General features: G+C 43.9%; 1 protein-coding gene across 1 annotated transcript in view; it reads right to left on the bottom strand.

The window, feature by feature from the left end:
- The window catches only part of PTCH2 (patched 2), a 68,867-nt gene that overhangs the window by 49,208 nt on the left and 3,129 nt on the right, over positions 1-16,530 (bottom strand). Inside the window, exon 2 of the mRNA XM_077450820.1 lies at positions 13,235-13,427. Within this exon, the coding sequence (XP_077306946.1) occupies positions 13,235-13,427 (193 nt within the window). The remainder of the gene's footprint in view (positions 1-13,234; positions 13,428-16,530) is intronic.

Raw genomic sequence — 16,530 nt, 5'->3', positions numbered from 1 at the left:
ATGGGGGGGGGGGCGGCTCCCAAAAACGGCAGCAAATAAAGTCACGTCATACAGACATCTCTACAAAACCAAAAAAAAAGAAAGAAAGAAAGTATTTTGGATAAAAAAATAAAAACCTCGCCAGCGGTTAAAATGATGATATTTGACTATTTGACAGGGTCCAGTGGAAAGTGACGCCTGACGGCAGCACAGGTACATTTGCCCCAGTCTTCATATCAATCCCCTTTTGTATATATTTCATTCACTATAAAAAGATAAATCACGACTAGTAACATCCAAAGGTGGCCCGTGGTAACCATAGCAACCAGTAGTGCGGACAATAATGGCCCCGTACACACGATTCAAAAATACAGATTTTAAAGCGATCGCATGCTAGTCGGAACGTTAGTAGAGAGCCTTTCGAGAGCCGATCACGACAGTTCATCCGATATTATCCAATCGGACAAACATGAACATTTTCCTCGAACGATCCCAGATCGTATAATTTTCATTTACTCAGTACAGTTGTCGTCCGAAAATACAATAGAAATACAACACATGATGTCACTTCCCATTTTTTATTCTGTCGCACGAGAATTTTCATCACTTTAGTAACTTCTCCATATTTGATATGTGACTAGCATGGAAATATAAAATAAAAAAATGGACGATCTGTTGTCCGATTTTCGGGTTGTGTGTGCGGGCCATAAGACTTAAGGCTATCACCTGGCCCTTTACAATGCAGCTGGGGCCAATGCTATTGATAGGAATGCACACACTAGGGTTGCCACCTGTCCAGGATTCACCCGGACAGTTCGGGTTTGGAATCATGCGTCCAGGTTTCAGACTGTATGAAACCCGGACACATTATTTAGACTGGACTATGGTTTCCCAGCAGGGTTTCTGGCTGCAGTTTTCACTGCTGAGAGTGTCTGTTACACTGTCTTTCACACTGCCCAAAGCCACCACTAACAAACCATACCCTCCACCCCCCCACCAACACATACAGACGGGAGAAGAGAGAGGGCTTGATCTGCACCTCTTCCCCCCCATCCCTACTCCTCTGTGTCTGCTCACACTCCAATCCCCGGTGCTGTGCCTCAGAAAAGGAAAGTTGAGGCTGGAAATTTGAAATCCAGCAGCCTCAGATCCATCTGAATGAGAGGTGCAGACTGCCAAGGGGTGAGTGAGCTCACCATCCATCCCTGTCTCTGAATGAAGTCTCCCCCCTTCCCTCTCCTTCCTCAGAGAGAGTACACTAAGTCAAATCAGGGTTCTCAGAGCACCCCTTACATCAGAGTTACCCTTTACACCAGTGTTTCCCATTACAGCAGAGTCCCCCATAAATCAGGGTTCACAGAGCATCCCTCATGTCAGAGTCCCCAGAGTTCAGAGGTAAAAGGGGAACTCTGTGGACTCTGATGTAAAAGAGGACTTTTGTTATTAACTTATATACATATGATTAGAAATGTTATTTAGTAGCAAAATATATGTATAGCTTATACTATAAAAAAGAAATTTCTGTACGCCACAAAACTGTTCGGGTTTGACTTGAAGAAAAGGTGGCAACCCTAGCACACACACCTCCCAACTATCTGAGATGGGAATGAGGGACACCTATCAGCAAAAGTAAGCAGGCATAGGACACACACCCTGCCACGCCCCTTAAAGGAGAATTCTACAAAAAAGATGATTAGTTAAACCCACAAGTGTTTTTTTTTTTTTTACCATTACTATTTGTTTATATTGGCTTTTGAAATTTACAAATGGAGCAATTTAGAAATTGGATGAAAGATTTAGCACTGTAAACCACTTTTTTATACAACTATATAGATCAGAGCAAAATGAGGAGAAAAGAGGGACAGAGGGGCATTGCTCCAAACCAGGGACAGTCTCTCGGAATCAGGGACAGTTGGGAGCTATGGGAATGAGAGTATAAAAGGGAGGATCGGGCGTTGTAATAGAGCTGGGCTCGGGTCGCCAGGAAGCCGACACTGCACACGGCTGATCACAGGCAGTGAGGCATTTCCCGATCTGCGCAGCTGCGGAGATTGGCGGCGTCTGCTTCCTGGCGGGATCGGGCAGGTGGGATCCCGAACACGCTCCAGCCCGCCATTCCTAGTGCTGACATGGAAACCAAAACTCCCAGAGAACAAAACATGACTGGAAAAAAAAAACCTAGTTAAAGATGATAAAAAAACAACAAGCTTCTAATTGAGATTTTGGATAATAATCTTATTATAGGACATGATTCGCCCACATTTGTTTAGTGAGATGTGGAGGGTGGGGAAGACTTGCGACACTAAATGTATCTATTCTGCAATTAACTAAGGTGACAGGTTACTACCAGTCAGGCTTCGGCCTACCCCAGCCATTGTTGCTAATATAAATATCAAAACTCCCAAGAACAAAACGTGACTGGAAAAAGACAAACCTAATTAAAGATTATACAAAGGGAGATTTTGACTATTAATCCCATTACAGTATGTTATTAACCCACCTTTTTAATGAGACCCCTGGGGGGGGGGGGGGGGTTTAAACTTGCGACACCAGAGTTACGGAAGGTGACAGGTTACTAACGCCTGATAAGAAAGAGGTTATAGGGCTTTACAGGAAGGACGGCAACCCTAATTAACGTCTTTGGCTGCATTATTAAAGTAAAACCATGCCATTATTTATATAAAACAATTATTTTTATATATGTTCAGTGAATAATATATATATATATATATATATATATATATATATATATATATATATATATAATATATATAATATATAATATATAATATATATCTGCCTGAAGAATAATATATAATAAATATCTGCCTGAAGGATCCAAAAAAAGATACCTCTGAATTTTTTGTTACTACCAGTCAGGCTTCGGCCTACACCAGCCATTGTTGCTAACATGTAAACCAAAACTCCCAAGAACAAAACATGACTGGAAATAAACAAACTTTCTAATTAAAATGGATAAAAACAAAACAAAAAACAACAAGCTTCAAATTGAGATTTTGGCTTTTTTTTTTACAGAATTTTTTCTTATTACAGAATGATATTTGCCCACCTCTGTGAAGAGCTAATCAGACGAAGGTGGTGGGGAACGCTTGCGACACCAAAGTTATCAGTTCTGCCATGAACTAAGGTGACAAGTTACTATAACCTGAAAGGAAATATATATATATTGAAGTATCTAAAAATAAAAATATGTTTTTGAATCCTTAAGGTTTAAATTTCGTCCGACTAACGATCTGCCGATTTTCAGATTGTTAGTATGGTACTTTCGACAGCCGATTCTGATTTTACGTACGACAAAAGCTAGATGTGCCAACTATAAATTTTTTGTCGGATGTGAACACAACATCCGATTTTTGTTTAATTAGTACGGTTATCATCCAAAAAAAATCATATGAGCAAGACTACGCATGCTCAGAAACGAAAGAATACGTGCAAAATTATCACTTCTGAAGTTGAATTCTGTCATACGAGAATTTTCGTATGGTGAGTAACCTCTTCCCTTTCAACATGAGACTAGCATGCCACAAAAAACGGACAAACGATCATCCGAAAATCTGATCCTGTGTACAAGGCTTTAATTACTTCCTGTCAGGCTTCGGCCTACACCCACTATTGTCGCTAACATGACATGGAAACCAAAACTCGAAAGAACAAAATTATGACTGGCAAAAAACAAACCTAATTAAGGCCTCATGGACACGGGTCGTTTTGAAAACTCTACTAGAAAACTTTTCTCCTGGCAGCAGCTTTTTTGCAGAAAAAACACCTGACGCTTGTAAAAAGTGTCTAGCACTTTTACAAGCATTCAGGCGCATTTACAGACGTCAAGCACTTAGGCGCTAATTAATTTCATTGACCAGAATACCGGTAATCATTTAATCTGGCCATTGAAATGAATTAACGCTCAAGTGCTAAACATGCCTTTAAGTCCTGCTTCACACAATTTCTGGCAATGGCACCATCCGAATCGGTGCGACGACGCATTTGCGACGCCGCACCGATTTCCAAAAGTAGTTTCTGTACTACTTTTGGAGACTTCAGGAATGTGATTTTCATTGACACCTGTGCAGCAACCCGCACACATGTCTCTGAAATCGCCCCCGAAGTCGGGACTGACATGCGGGAATGAAATTGTGCGAGTTCGGCTAAACTCACACGATTTCTTTCCCCAGTGTAAACCTGGGCTTAGGTGCGGTTACAAGCGTCAATCGTTTTTTCTGCCAAAATGCTACTGCTCCCGGCATTTTTGCGGAGGGTGGGGAAGGCTTGCGACACCAAAATGATCTGTTCTGTGATTAACTGATTACTATCACATGATTTGAAAAAGATTATAAGGCTGTGCTAGGCTAATGTCTTTGCAATGCAAATTGAATTCAGCCATACAGATTGTATGGATGAATTTGCACCGCATTCCCACCAAAATGGTGCAGGACCTTTTTTTGGTCCGCAGTGGAATCGGATCGCATGGGTGTTCACACCCATGGGATTCGATTCCTGTTCCCTTTGACAGTTTGCATTAACTTTCTACTGACACCCACAGCAGTTCGCATAGGGCAGTGTGAACTACCTGGGAGTGTGGGAACCGGCACTGGAATCGTGCTGGTTCTGGCATTGTGCTAGAGTGAATCGGCCCTTAAAGTGGTTGTACAGGTAATTTATTTTTTATTTTAAATAACAAACATCTCTATATTTACCTGCTCTGTGAAATTCCCCCGAACATCCTTTCGGGTTCCCTGCCGGTACACCTGGCTTCTCCTCTAGGGCCAGTGCTCCCACAGGAAGCCGCTTCCCATGGGGGCACTCACACGTGCTCGCTCCCAAGCCCCCCAGCTGCGTTCGACACAAACAGCGGGACTCGGCCCCTGCTCCCTAATAACTGGCTTTGATTGACAACAGCAATGGCTCCTGATGCCCCAGCAAAGCCTGTGAGACACGAAAGTGAGGGGAGAGAAGATCACAGTGCTGGATGGAATGAGGGCTCAGGTAGGTAAAAGGGGGGTAAATGGGAATAAGGATGTCTAAGCATTTTTTATCTTAATGCAAGGAATACATTAAGGGAAAGAATGTTTAGGACTTCATAAGGGTCAGCTGGTTGCATTATTAAGTGGAGCGATGACATTATGAATTATTTTATATATGTACTGTACAATATATGATTATATATATATATATATATATATATATATATATATATATATATATACCTAAAGAATCTAAAAGAAGCTCTTGAATTCTTAGCTACTACCAGTCAGGTTTCGGCCTACACCAGCCATTGTTGCCAACATGGCAACCAAAACATGACTGAGAAAAACAAACTTAATTAATGATGATAGGAAACAACAAGCTTCTAAATTAGATTTTTGGTAATCCCATTACAGGACGATATTAGCCCACCTCCGGAAAAAATGTGTTTCGTTAGTCACGGTGATTGTTGGGCTCGCTACACCAAAGTTATCTGTTTTGCAATTAACCAAGGTGACTATCGCCTGACAGGAAAGAGATTATATGGCTTCATTTTTCAGAGGCAACTTCAATTAAATATAAATATTTTTGTGGAAATTGTGTGGCAAGAGGTCCAGTCTAGATACAGCACCTCATCCCAAAATTTAATTACAAAAATAGCAAAAATTCAATTAAATATAAATATTAATTGGGTGCATTATTGACGTAAAGCCTTGGCATTGTTTATATAAAGAAAATACATCATTTTATATCCCTCTTGTATTGAATTGTATTGTAACTGTACTGTCTGCCCTCATGTTGTAAAGTCCCGCACAAACTGTTGGCGCTATATAAATCCTGTATAATAATAATATATAAATCTTGCATAATAATAATATATAAATCATGTTGTATAATAGTAATATGTACAATATATGTTATGTATAAACACAGTTCATATATCTGGAGGATCAAAAAAAAAAAAAAGATGCTTTCAAAATCGTAGTTACTACCAGACAGGCTTCGGCCTACACCAGACATGTAAACCAAGACAACAAACAAACCTAATTAAAGATGATAGAACACAACAAGCTTCTAATTGAGATTTTGGCTAATAATCCCATTACAGGATGATATTCGCCCACCTCTGCGAAGAGCGTTTGTTTAATGAGACCCGTGGGGGAGGGGCTCGCGACACCAAAGTTATCTGTTCTGCCATTAACTAATGTGACAGGTTAGTGTCGCCTCGCACGGTTTCAAAGCCGGCACCCCCAGACAGATGTTTACACTTTGTCCGCCCTTAATCTGCAATCTGTTCTTTATTTCGCTGACTAATTCTCTGGAAATTGAAGTTTATGTACTCCAGACTCAATTTTAAAAAATCGCTTTGCGCTGCCGGGCCCCTGAGATTGGACGGCGGGGGGGACCCCGGGTGCAGGACTTATCAGAAATATTATCAAATAAAAAAGCATAACTCCTCATGTGCATGGAAGGGGCTTTGGCTCGCAGCACATGAGGAGGCCTCTGAACATCTGTTACTGTCTTTACGACTCTGTTATCAGGAGTGACGGACTCCATCGCTTTTATCTGTGCTGACAGGCCAGGTTAATTGAGCCATTCGTTATTTTGTCATTTACACTAATATGTCACAATCAGAAATATAAATGAGACTCATTGACCTTCCTAGTAAGACGCAGATCCCCCGCTAAGGTCAGCCCAGGATACAAGATGGCTTCCCGCTATATAGACTCCAACTTCCCACATGTGAACAGCGATTGTCTGGGCTGCTGAAAGGATCTGCCCCCCCCCCCCATGTTATAGATTGCACCCCCTTTACTGATCTGGTCATGTATAATAATAATAGTGTGTGACTATTGGGGGGGGGGGGGCATTAGAGTGTAAGCTCCTCTGTACAGAGACTGATGTGACTGTGGGGGGAGGGGACATTAGAGTGTAAGCTCCTCTGTACTGAGACTGATGTGACTGTGGGGAGAGGGGACATTAGAGTGTAAGCTCCTCTGTACAGAGACTGATGTGACTGTGGGGGGAGGGGACATTAGAGTGTAAGCTCCTCTGTACAGAGACTGATGTGACTGTGGGGGAGGGGACATTAGAGTGTAAGCTCCTCTGTACAGAAACTGATGTGACTGTGGGGGAGGGGGCATTAGAGTGTAAGCTCCTCTGTACAGAGACTGCTGTGACGGGAGGGGACATTAGAGTGTAAGCTCCTCTGTACAGAGACTGCTGTGACGGGAGGGGACATTAGAGTGTAAGCTCCTCTGTACAGAGACTGATGTGAATGTGGGGGAGGGGACATTAGAGTGTAAGCTCCTCTGTACAGAGACTGCTGTGACGGGAGGGGACATTAGAGTGTAAGCTCCTCTGTACAGAGACTGATGTGAATGTGGGGGAGGGGACATTAGAGTGTAAGCTCCTCTGTACAGAGACTGCTGTGACGGGAGGGGACATTAGAGTGTAAGCTCCTCTGTACAGAGACTGCTGTGACGGGAGGGGACATTAGAGTGTAAGCTCCTCTGTACAGAGACTGCTGTGACGGGAGGGGACATTAGAGTGTAAGCCCCTTTGTACTGAGACTGATGTGACTGTGGGGGGATGGGACATTAGAGTGTAAGCTCCTCTGTACTGAGACTGATGTGACTGTGGGGGGAGGGGACATTAGAGTGTAAGCTCCTCTGTACAGAGACTGATGTGAATGTGGGGGAGGGGACATTAGAGTGTAAGCTCCTCTGTACAGAGACTGATGTGACTGTGGGGGGAGGGGACATTAGGGTGTAAGCTCCTCTGTACAGAGACTGATGTGACTGTGGGGGGATGGGACATTAGAGTGTAAGCTCCTCTGTACTGAGACTGATGTGACTGTGGGGGGAGGGGACATTAGAGTGTAAGCTCCTCTGTACAGAGACTGATGTGACTGTGGGGGAGGGGACATTAGAGTGTAAGCTCCTCTGTACAGAGACTGATGTGACTGTGGGGGGAGGGGACATTAGGGTGTAAGCTCCTCTGTACAGAGACTGATGTGACTGTGGGGGGAGGGGACATTAGAGTGTAAGCTCCTCTGTACAGAGACTGATGTGACTGTGGGGGGAGGGGACATTAGGGTGTAAGCTCCTCTGTACAGAGACTGATGTGACTGGCTCAGTGTTCTTGGTAATTTGTTGTAAGATTTTTTAGCACTTCAAATTTCCAAATTAAATACATTTTTATATATTTATGATTTATGTAAAGTATCTTTTATACAATGTATCTCTGGGAGCTTCCTCTGTCTGTACATATATAAAGTCCAGTATAGATCGAAGTTATTTTTAACCCATATATATGGCAGTATATGTTTAACAGACTTCCCATCCCCCTCCCTTACGAGACACAGCTGCTTACCATCTCGTCAGCTTCAGCAACAAGCCTTTTGTAGCCCTCCTATTAGGTCCTAGACCACCCACTACCTATGGTGACCACCCAAGTTTGGAGCATTCCCCTCCACCACCCCCCTCTGCTCTTCCTGCTTACAGAAAGCAGCCTATGAGAGCCTTGAGCTCTAATACTCAGTTTGTTTTCACTGACTTTGTATATGCTACGTTCCTGACGGCCTGTGAAAAGTATGGAGCCCTTGTGTGTGTCCCCTTCCACGGACCCCCATACCCCATCCTTTACAATCAAGCACACACTGCCTGGGGTCCTCATCTCAGCAGCCTCAGTCCTTTTATTTAGCTTATCTAGATAGAAGGTAGGGGAGGGGGGCTGCTGGGGTGTGAGGGCTCTATAGTTTAACCCCTGGGCCTGATCCCGGGTCATGAACTACAACTCAAAAGGAGCAATAACCAAGGGCATGAAATGCACCCAGTGAGCAGAATAAAGCAAAAATAAGCCAGAAACAACAAAGAGACATTCAACATGAATTAGACATAAAACATTGACCAGTTGGGTAACACAGACCTACAAAACCATCACTGATAAGCCAATATTCGATTGGAGGTTCCAATCTGTGGAGTAATAACCTTTCAGAGAGCCAGGAACATAGAGATGGACACACAATGTTCACATAGAGATGGAGACACAACATTCAAAAAGAGATGGAGACACAACGATCACATAGAGATGGAGACACAACAATCGCATAGAGATGGAGACACAACAATCACATAGAGATGGAGACATAATGTTCACATAGAGATGGAGACACAACGTTCACATAGAGATGGAGACACAACGATCACATAGAGATGGAGACACAACAATCGCATAGAGATGGAGACACAACAATCACATAGAGATGGAGACATAATGTTCACATAGAGATGGAGACACAACGTTCACATAGAGATGGAGACACAACGTTCACATAGAGGTGGAGACACAACGTTCACATAGAGATGGAGACACAACGTTCACATAGAGATGGAGACACAACGTTCACATAGAGGTGGAGACACAACGTTCACATAGAGATGGAGACACAACGTTCACATAGAGATGGAGACACAACGTTCACATAGAGATGGAGACACAACAATCACATAGAGATGGAGACACAACGTTCACATAGAGATGGAGACACAACAATCACATAGAGATGGAGACATAATGTTCACATAGAGATGGAGACACAACAATCACATAGAGGTGGAGACACAACAATCACATAGAGATGGAGACACAACAATCACATAGAGATGGAGACATAATGTTCACATAGAGATGGAGACACAACGTTCACATAGAGATGGAGACACAACAATCACATAGAGATGGAGACACAACGTTCACATAGAGATGGAGACACAACGTTCACATAGAGATGGAGACACAACAATCACATAGAGATGGAGACACAACAATCACATAGAGATGGAGACACAACAATCACATAGAGATGGAGACACAACAATCACATAGAGGTGGAGACACAACAATCACATAGAGGTGGAGACACAACGTTCACATAGAGATGGAGACACAACAATCACATAGAGATGGAGACACAACAATCACATAGAGATGGAGACACAACAATCACATAGAGATGGAGACACAACAATCACATAGAGATGGAGACACAACGTTCACATAGAGATGGAGACACAACGTTCACATAGAGGTGGAGACACAACGTTCACATAGAGATGGAGACACAACGTTCACATAGAGATGGAGACACAACGTTCACAAAGAGATGGAGACACAACAATCACATAGAGATGGAGACACAACAATCACAAAGAGATGGAGACACAACGTTCACATAGAGATGGAGACACAACGTTCACACAGAGATGGAGACACAACGTTCACAAAGAGATGGAGACACAACGATCACATAGAGATGGAGACACAACGATCACATAGAGATGGAGACACAACGTTCACACAGAGATGGAGACACAACGTTCACAAAGAGATGGAGACACAACGATCACATAGAGATGGAGACACAACGTTCACACAGAGATGGAGACACAACGTTCACACAGAGATGGAGACACAACAATCACATAGAGATGGAGACACAATGATCACATAGAGATGGAGACACAACGATCACACAGAGATGGAGACACAACAATCACATAGAGATGGAGACACAACGATCACATAGAGATGGAGACACAATGTTCACATAGAGATGGAGACACAACAATCACATAGAGATGGAGACACAATGATCACATAGAGATGGAGACACAACGATCACATAGAGATGGAGACACAACAATCACATAGAGATGGAGACACAACAATCACATAGAGGTGGAGACACAACAATCACATAGAGGTGGAGACACAACAATCACATAGAGATGGAGACACAACAATCACATAGAGATGGAGACACAACGATCACATAGAGATGGAGACACAACAATCACATAGAGATGGAGACACAACGATCACATAGAGATGGAGACACAACAATCACATAGAGATGGAGACACAACAATCACATAGAGATGGAGACACAACAATCACATAGAGATGGAGACACAATGATCACATAGAGATGGAGACACAACGATCACATAGAGATGGAGACACAACAATCACATAGAGATGGAGACACAACAATCACATAGAGGTGGAGACACAACAATCACATAGAGATGGAGACACAACAATCACATAGAGATGGAGACACAACGATCACATAGAGATGGAGACACAACAATCACATAGAGATGGAGACACAACGATCACATAGAGATGGAGACACAACGATCACATAGAGATGGAGACACAACAATCACATAGAGATGGAGACACAACAATCACATAGAGGTGGAGACACAACAATCACATAGAGGTGGAGACACAACAATCACATAGAGATGGAGACACAACAATCACATAGAGATGGAGACACAACGTTCACATAGAGATGGAGACACAACGTTCACATAGAGATGGAGACACAACGTTCACATAGAGATGGAGACACAACAATCACATAGAGATGGAGACACAACGTTCACATAGAGATGGAGACACAACAATCACATAGAGATGGAGACACAACAATCACATAGAGATGGAGACACAACGTTCACATAGAGATGGAGACACAACGATCACATAGAGATGGAGACACAACGATCACATAGAGGTGGAGACACAACAATCACATAGAGATGGAGACACAACAATCACATAGAGATGGAGACACAACAATCACATAGAGATGGAGACACAATGATCACATAGAGATGGAGACACAACGTTCACATAGAGATGGAGACACAACGATCACATAGAGATGGAGACACAACGATCACATAGAGATGGAGACACAACAATCACATAGAGATGGAGACACAACGTTCACATAGAGATGGAGACACAACGATCACAAAGAGATGGAGACACAACAATCACATAGAGATGGAGACACAACAATCACATAGAGATGGAGACACAACAATCACATAGAGATGGAGACACAACAATCACATAGAGATGGAGACACAACGATCACATAGAGATGGAGACACAACGATCACATAGAGATGGAGACACAACGTTCATACAAAGAACAATGTAGGTTAATATAGGTCACAAATGTTCAGCTCCAGTCCTTCATGGCCGCATACAGACCAGGATTTCAGGATGGAGAGTCATTCTACTCCCTGGACTCCAATCACTCCTAAACCTGCCGATGTCGGTCCTCAAGGACTGGAGTTGGACACCACCTGATATTAACAACTTTAAAGGTTTTTTTCCTTGCAGCTGATCATTATAGCCAGTAACTCCATGTGTATCCAAAGATACAATTCTATTACATTATGTATGGATTGAGGAAGGGTTATTGTTGTCTGAGTCCCCATTAGAGAGATTCATCCTCTTGTCCTGATCACCACTATCCCCAAAACAGCAATCTCAAATTTTAAGTTGTCACCAAAACAGCAGTAGAGTGGAAACTTTCCAATGGATGCAGTTATTTTGGGGACAACTAAGAGAGATTGCTTCCTGTTGTGTCTACAGGACAGGAAGTGAAGGGAATTCTCCCCAATGGGACACAGATGGGCAGAAACCTAACAGAGGTTTACCATTGAGATGCACTAGAAGTTACGTCTTAACTATTGATGGCACACTAAGAAGTTCTACCACAAACAAGGCAACGACCCAACAAGACCAACAGAATGTGCTTCTGCAGCAGCTATTATTTCATGTTTCTGGGAATTCATGGCAAGCTTGGCGGTCGCCCCTTATGGCTGGATGGCAGAAGTGGATTCCCCCCCCCCTCCACTCGTGTCCAAGCGTACAGAAACACCTCTAGTTCTGTTTGCCGAGGCGCTCTTCCTAACATTTCGCCAGGCGAAGTTGTGAATTGTAAATGCGCCCCTGCTTGTATTTACTGCCCAGCGGGCCAGTACCGGGGGAGCATAACTGGCGCTCTGTCTGCGGTGCATAACACCTCTCTGTTACACGGCGCTCCCCTGCAACACTGCTTCCCCTGTACGCCGAGCCTCTGGGTTTTTTTATATTCTAGTACACTAGCAGCAGCCAGGCTTTCCAGCAGAGAAGTGTCGAGTTTGCACAATAAATCTGAAGGCGATCTACGCACGGACTGAGCGGGACAAGCCAGCACACAAATAATCAACAAACTTTTTAATGCCACAATAAATTTCGCTGCGTCCCAGAAGGACGTTTCAGAGCTTAAGACGTTCAGTTTCTGCTCACGCTGCCAGACTACAACTCCCAGCCGGCCTTCAAGCAAAGGCAGAAAACCAAAGGCATTTTTTTTATTCAACACGTCAAACAGCATCAAAACGTTGTGGTCACTCACCTTCCACCCACAGCCGTTCGATGTCCGTCTCGATGGATGCCACCCGCAGGCCCACAGCCAGAGCGCCAAAAACCAAAAGTCCAACAAATAGTACTTTCCCGCAATGCCTCTGAATGGAGCATCCCAAGGAGAAGAGCAGCGCCTGGAACTGAGCACGGAGCCAAAGAGGAGCCTTCTGGCCTACCGCCTTACCCTAAGGAAGAAAGTGTTAAAAAAAAAGTTGGCGCCATTAATACGTGACATAACACATGACTGGACCAAGCATACAACCATTCGATAAATACTACTGGATTGGTCTACATTCTAATTCAATGAAAAAGTCAACACGTTTCGGGTGGCGCTGTGGCGGGTACCTGCTCAGGAGGACTTTGGCACACAAGGAGCAATAACATTGACGCACAAACTTGCCACCACGATTTTTTTTTGTATGTTGTGCCAGCGGGATGATTAAACGCAGATGTCCCCCCCCCCCCCCACACCGTACAGGAGCACTCTGCAACATGTGTCATGCACTGACCTCTTGCTCCACGCAGGTTGTTCTAACTTTTATGGGACAGATATTGCACATGAGCTTTCAGGGTCATAAAAGTTTGTTCTGACGATGGGAAAAACCCAGATGACTTATTAAACTGCCCACTGGCCCACCTGGTCTCCTGGACCCTTATGGCTTGTGTTCCCAGCAATGAAGTGGGAAGGGGGGGGGGGAGGGGGTTCTAGTTGACAGGTTATAAGGAAGAGAGGATTATGGGAAGAGGAAGCCGAGACATTCTGAGCTATGGCACAAATTAGAGAGAAGCCTTCAGAAATTCAAGGGTGAGGAGGCCATGGTGTCCACACATTGCTGTGGCCAGTGACAGAAGCCTGCCAGTCCCCTGTGGCTGGAAAACTGAACCAATGCCAACCACAGAGGGGGGACTAAGAAGGGGGGGGGGGGGGAGTGCTATGCTGTGGCAAAGGGAAGCTTTTTTTTTTTTCTTTTTCGAACGCAGGTGGTCCTGCTTATGTAATGCCCGCAAGACTTCCTCCCTCTGACTAACGTCAAGTCACCACTCAGATGTTCTGCCCAAGGAGGACACAATCCAAAAATCGATAAGTGATGAATAGACCCCCCAACTTGACAGCCACCGCCTGCAGAGAGTTTGCCCCTGGTAACTCCTTCTGTGCCGGAGCCATCTGTGCCCAACCCATAGGCATTCTCCCCACGCAGCAGGAGACCATTCTTCGCTTCCTGGGAGAACTTTATATAAACTCCCGACTATGTCACATTCCACCGATAAGGACAAGTTCGGGTAGACATAACAAATTCTTCCAGGAGGAGAAAGCAGAGGTTGTCACAGCTCTACAACACTACCAACAATGTTCACCGGGATGGCAAACGCCAGCCAAGCTAGGCTCCCGGTACACCACACCTGCAGATTGTCAGCTTTTTGGGCAACCAGTAAAAGAGACGGAGAGTAAGGACACAGAAGGAGGGGTTTAGGATATTAGAGCTCCCTAAGCCTGAGAGGTAGGAAAGGGGGTCTTTAACGCTTCCCCTGCCGGGCCAGGCCGTGTTCCTGCCAGATTCCACAGCCTTGATCCCCTCCGCTGTTCCCTCTGCTTTCCCACCCCGGCGATAAAAACCAAAATACAAGAGGAGTCATGCAAGGGAATGGGTTTTCCATTCGCACATGTGCTGGGTGGGAGTGCGGCCCCCCGTCCCCACACAAGACTTTAAGTGAAAACAAAAGTTTAATACTTCCAAAAAGCCACAAAAACGTCCAACCCCGAGAGCCAGACAAACGCAGGATTCTGGCAAAGCAATAAATGGTTTAGCAGCAGGACGGTGAAGGAGGGACTTTTGAACATCTGAGAACCAACAGGAGAAGTTTTGGGACATAAATTATATTATTATCATATGTCCAGTGCGGGAGAAGAACAAGTCCAGGACCGATCGGCCCGTCACCTGGAGGGACTTGTAGATCCTCCGATATTGGAAGACCAAAAGTTGCCTATAATTGGCATTCTTAATAGATAAGTACAGTTACATAAAATGCGTTAGTTCAGCCATTCTCAACCAGGGTTCCTCCAGAGCGTGCTGGGGGTTCCTTGACCTGTAGTTGATTGACCTCCCATCTAATGGTGATCTACAGGGTTCAGGGCCAATGTCACTCAGCAGTGACAGCTGCATGACAACAATGATCTATATAATTGTTTGTAAGGAACATTCTTCTCACTGATCACCAATGTAAGGAACATTCTTCCCACTGATCACCAATGTAAGGAACATTCTTCTCACTGATCACCAATGTAAGGAACATTCTTCTCACTGATCACCAATGTAAGGAACATTCTTCTCACTGATCACCAATGTAAGGAACATTCTTCTCACTGATCACCAATGTAAGGAACATTCTTCCCACTGATCACCAATGTAAGGAACATTCTTCCCACTGATCACCAATGTAAGGAACATTCTTCCCACTGATCACCAATGTAAGGAACATTCTTCCCACTGATCACCAATGTAAGGAACATTCTTCTCACTGATCACCAATGTAAGGAACATTCTTCTCACCGATCACCAATGTAAGGAACATTCTTCCCACTGATCACCAATGTAAGGAACATTCTTCTCACTGATCACCAATGTAAGGAACATTCTTCTCACTGATCACCAATGTAAGGAACATTCTTCTCACTGATCACCAATGTAAGGAACATTCTTCTCACTGATCACCAATGTAAGGGACATTCTTCTCACTGATCACCAATGTAAGGAACATTCTTCTCACTGATCACCAATGTAAGGAACATTCTTCTCACTGATCACCAATGTAAGGAACATTCTTCTCACTGATCACCAATGTAAGGAACATTCTTCCCACTGATCACCAATGTAAGGAACATTCTTCTCACTGATCACCAATGTAAGGAACATTCTTCCCACTGATCACCAATGTAAGGAACATTCTTCCCACTGATCACCAATGTAAGGAACATTCTTCTCACCGATCACCAATGTAAGGAACATTCTTCCCACTGATCACCAATGTAAGGAACATTCTTCTCACTGATCACCAATGTAAGGAACATTCTTCCCACTGATCACCAATGTAAGGAACATTCTTCTCACCGATCACCAATGTAAGGAACATTCTTCTCACTGATCACCAATGTAAGGAACGTTCTTCCCACTGATCACCAATGTAAGGAACATTCTTCTCACTGATCACCAATGTAAGGAACATTCTTCTCACTGATCACCAATGTAAGGAACATTCTTCTCACTGATCACCAATGTAAGGAACATTCTT

The sequence above is a fragment of the Lithobates pipiens genome, unplaced genomic scaffold, assembly GCF_037356315.1.
Source record: "Lithobates pipiens isolate NorthernLeopardFrog02 unplaced genomic scaffold, aLitPip1_a1.2 Scaffold_23, whole genome shotgun sequence".
Classification (NCBI taxonomy): domain Eukaryota; kingdom Metazoa; phylum Chordata; class Amphibia; order Anura; family Ranidae; genus Lithobates; species Lithobates pipiens.
The sequence above is the reverse complement of the archived record's forward strand: the minus strand, read 5'-3'. Positions and strand labels throughout refer to the sequence as shown.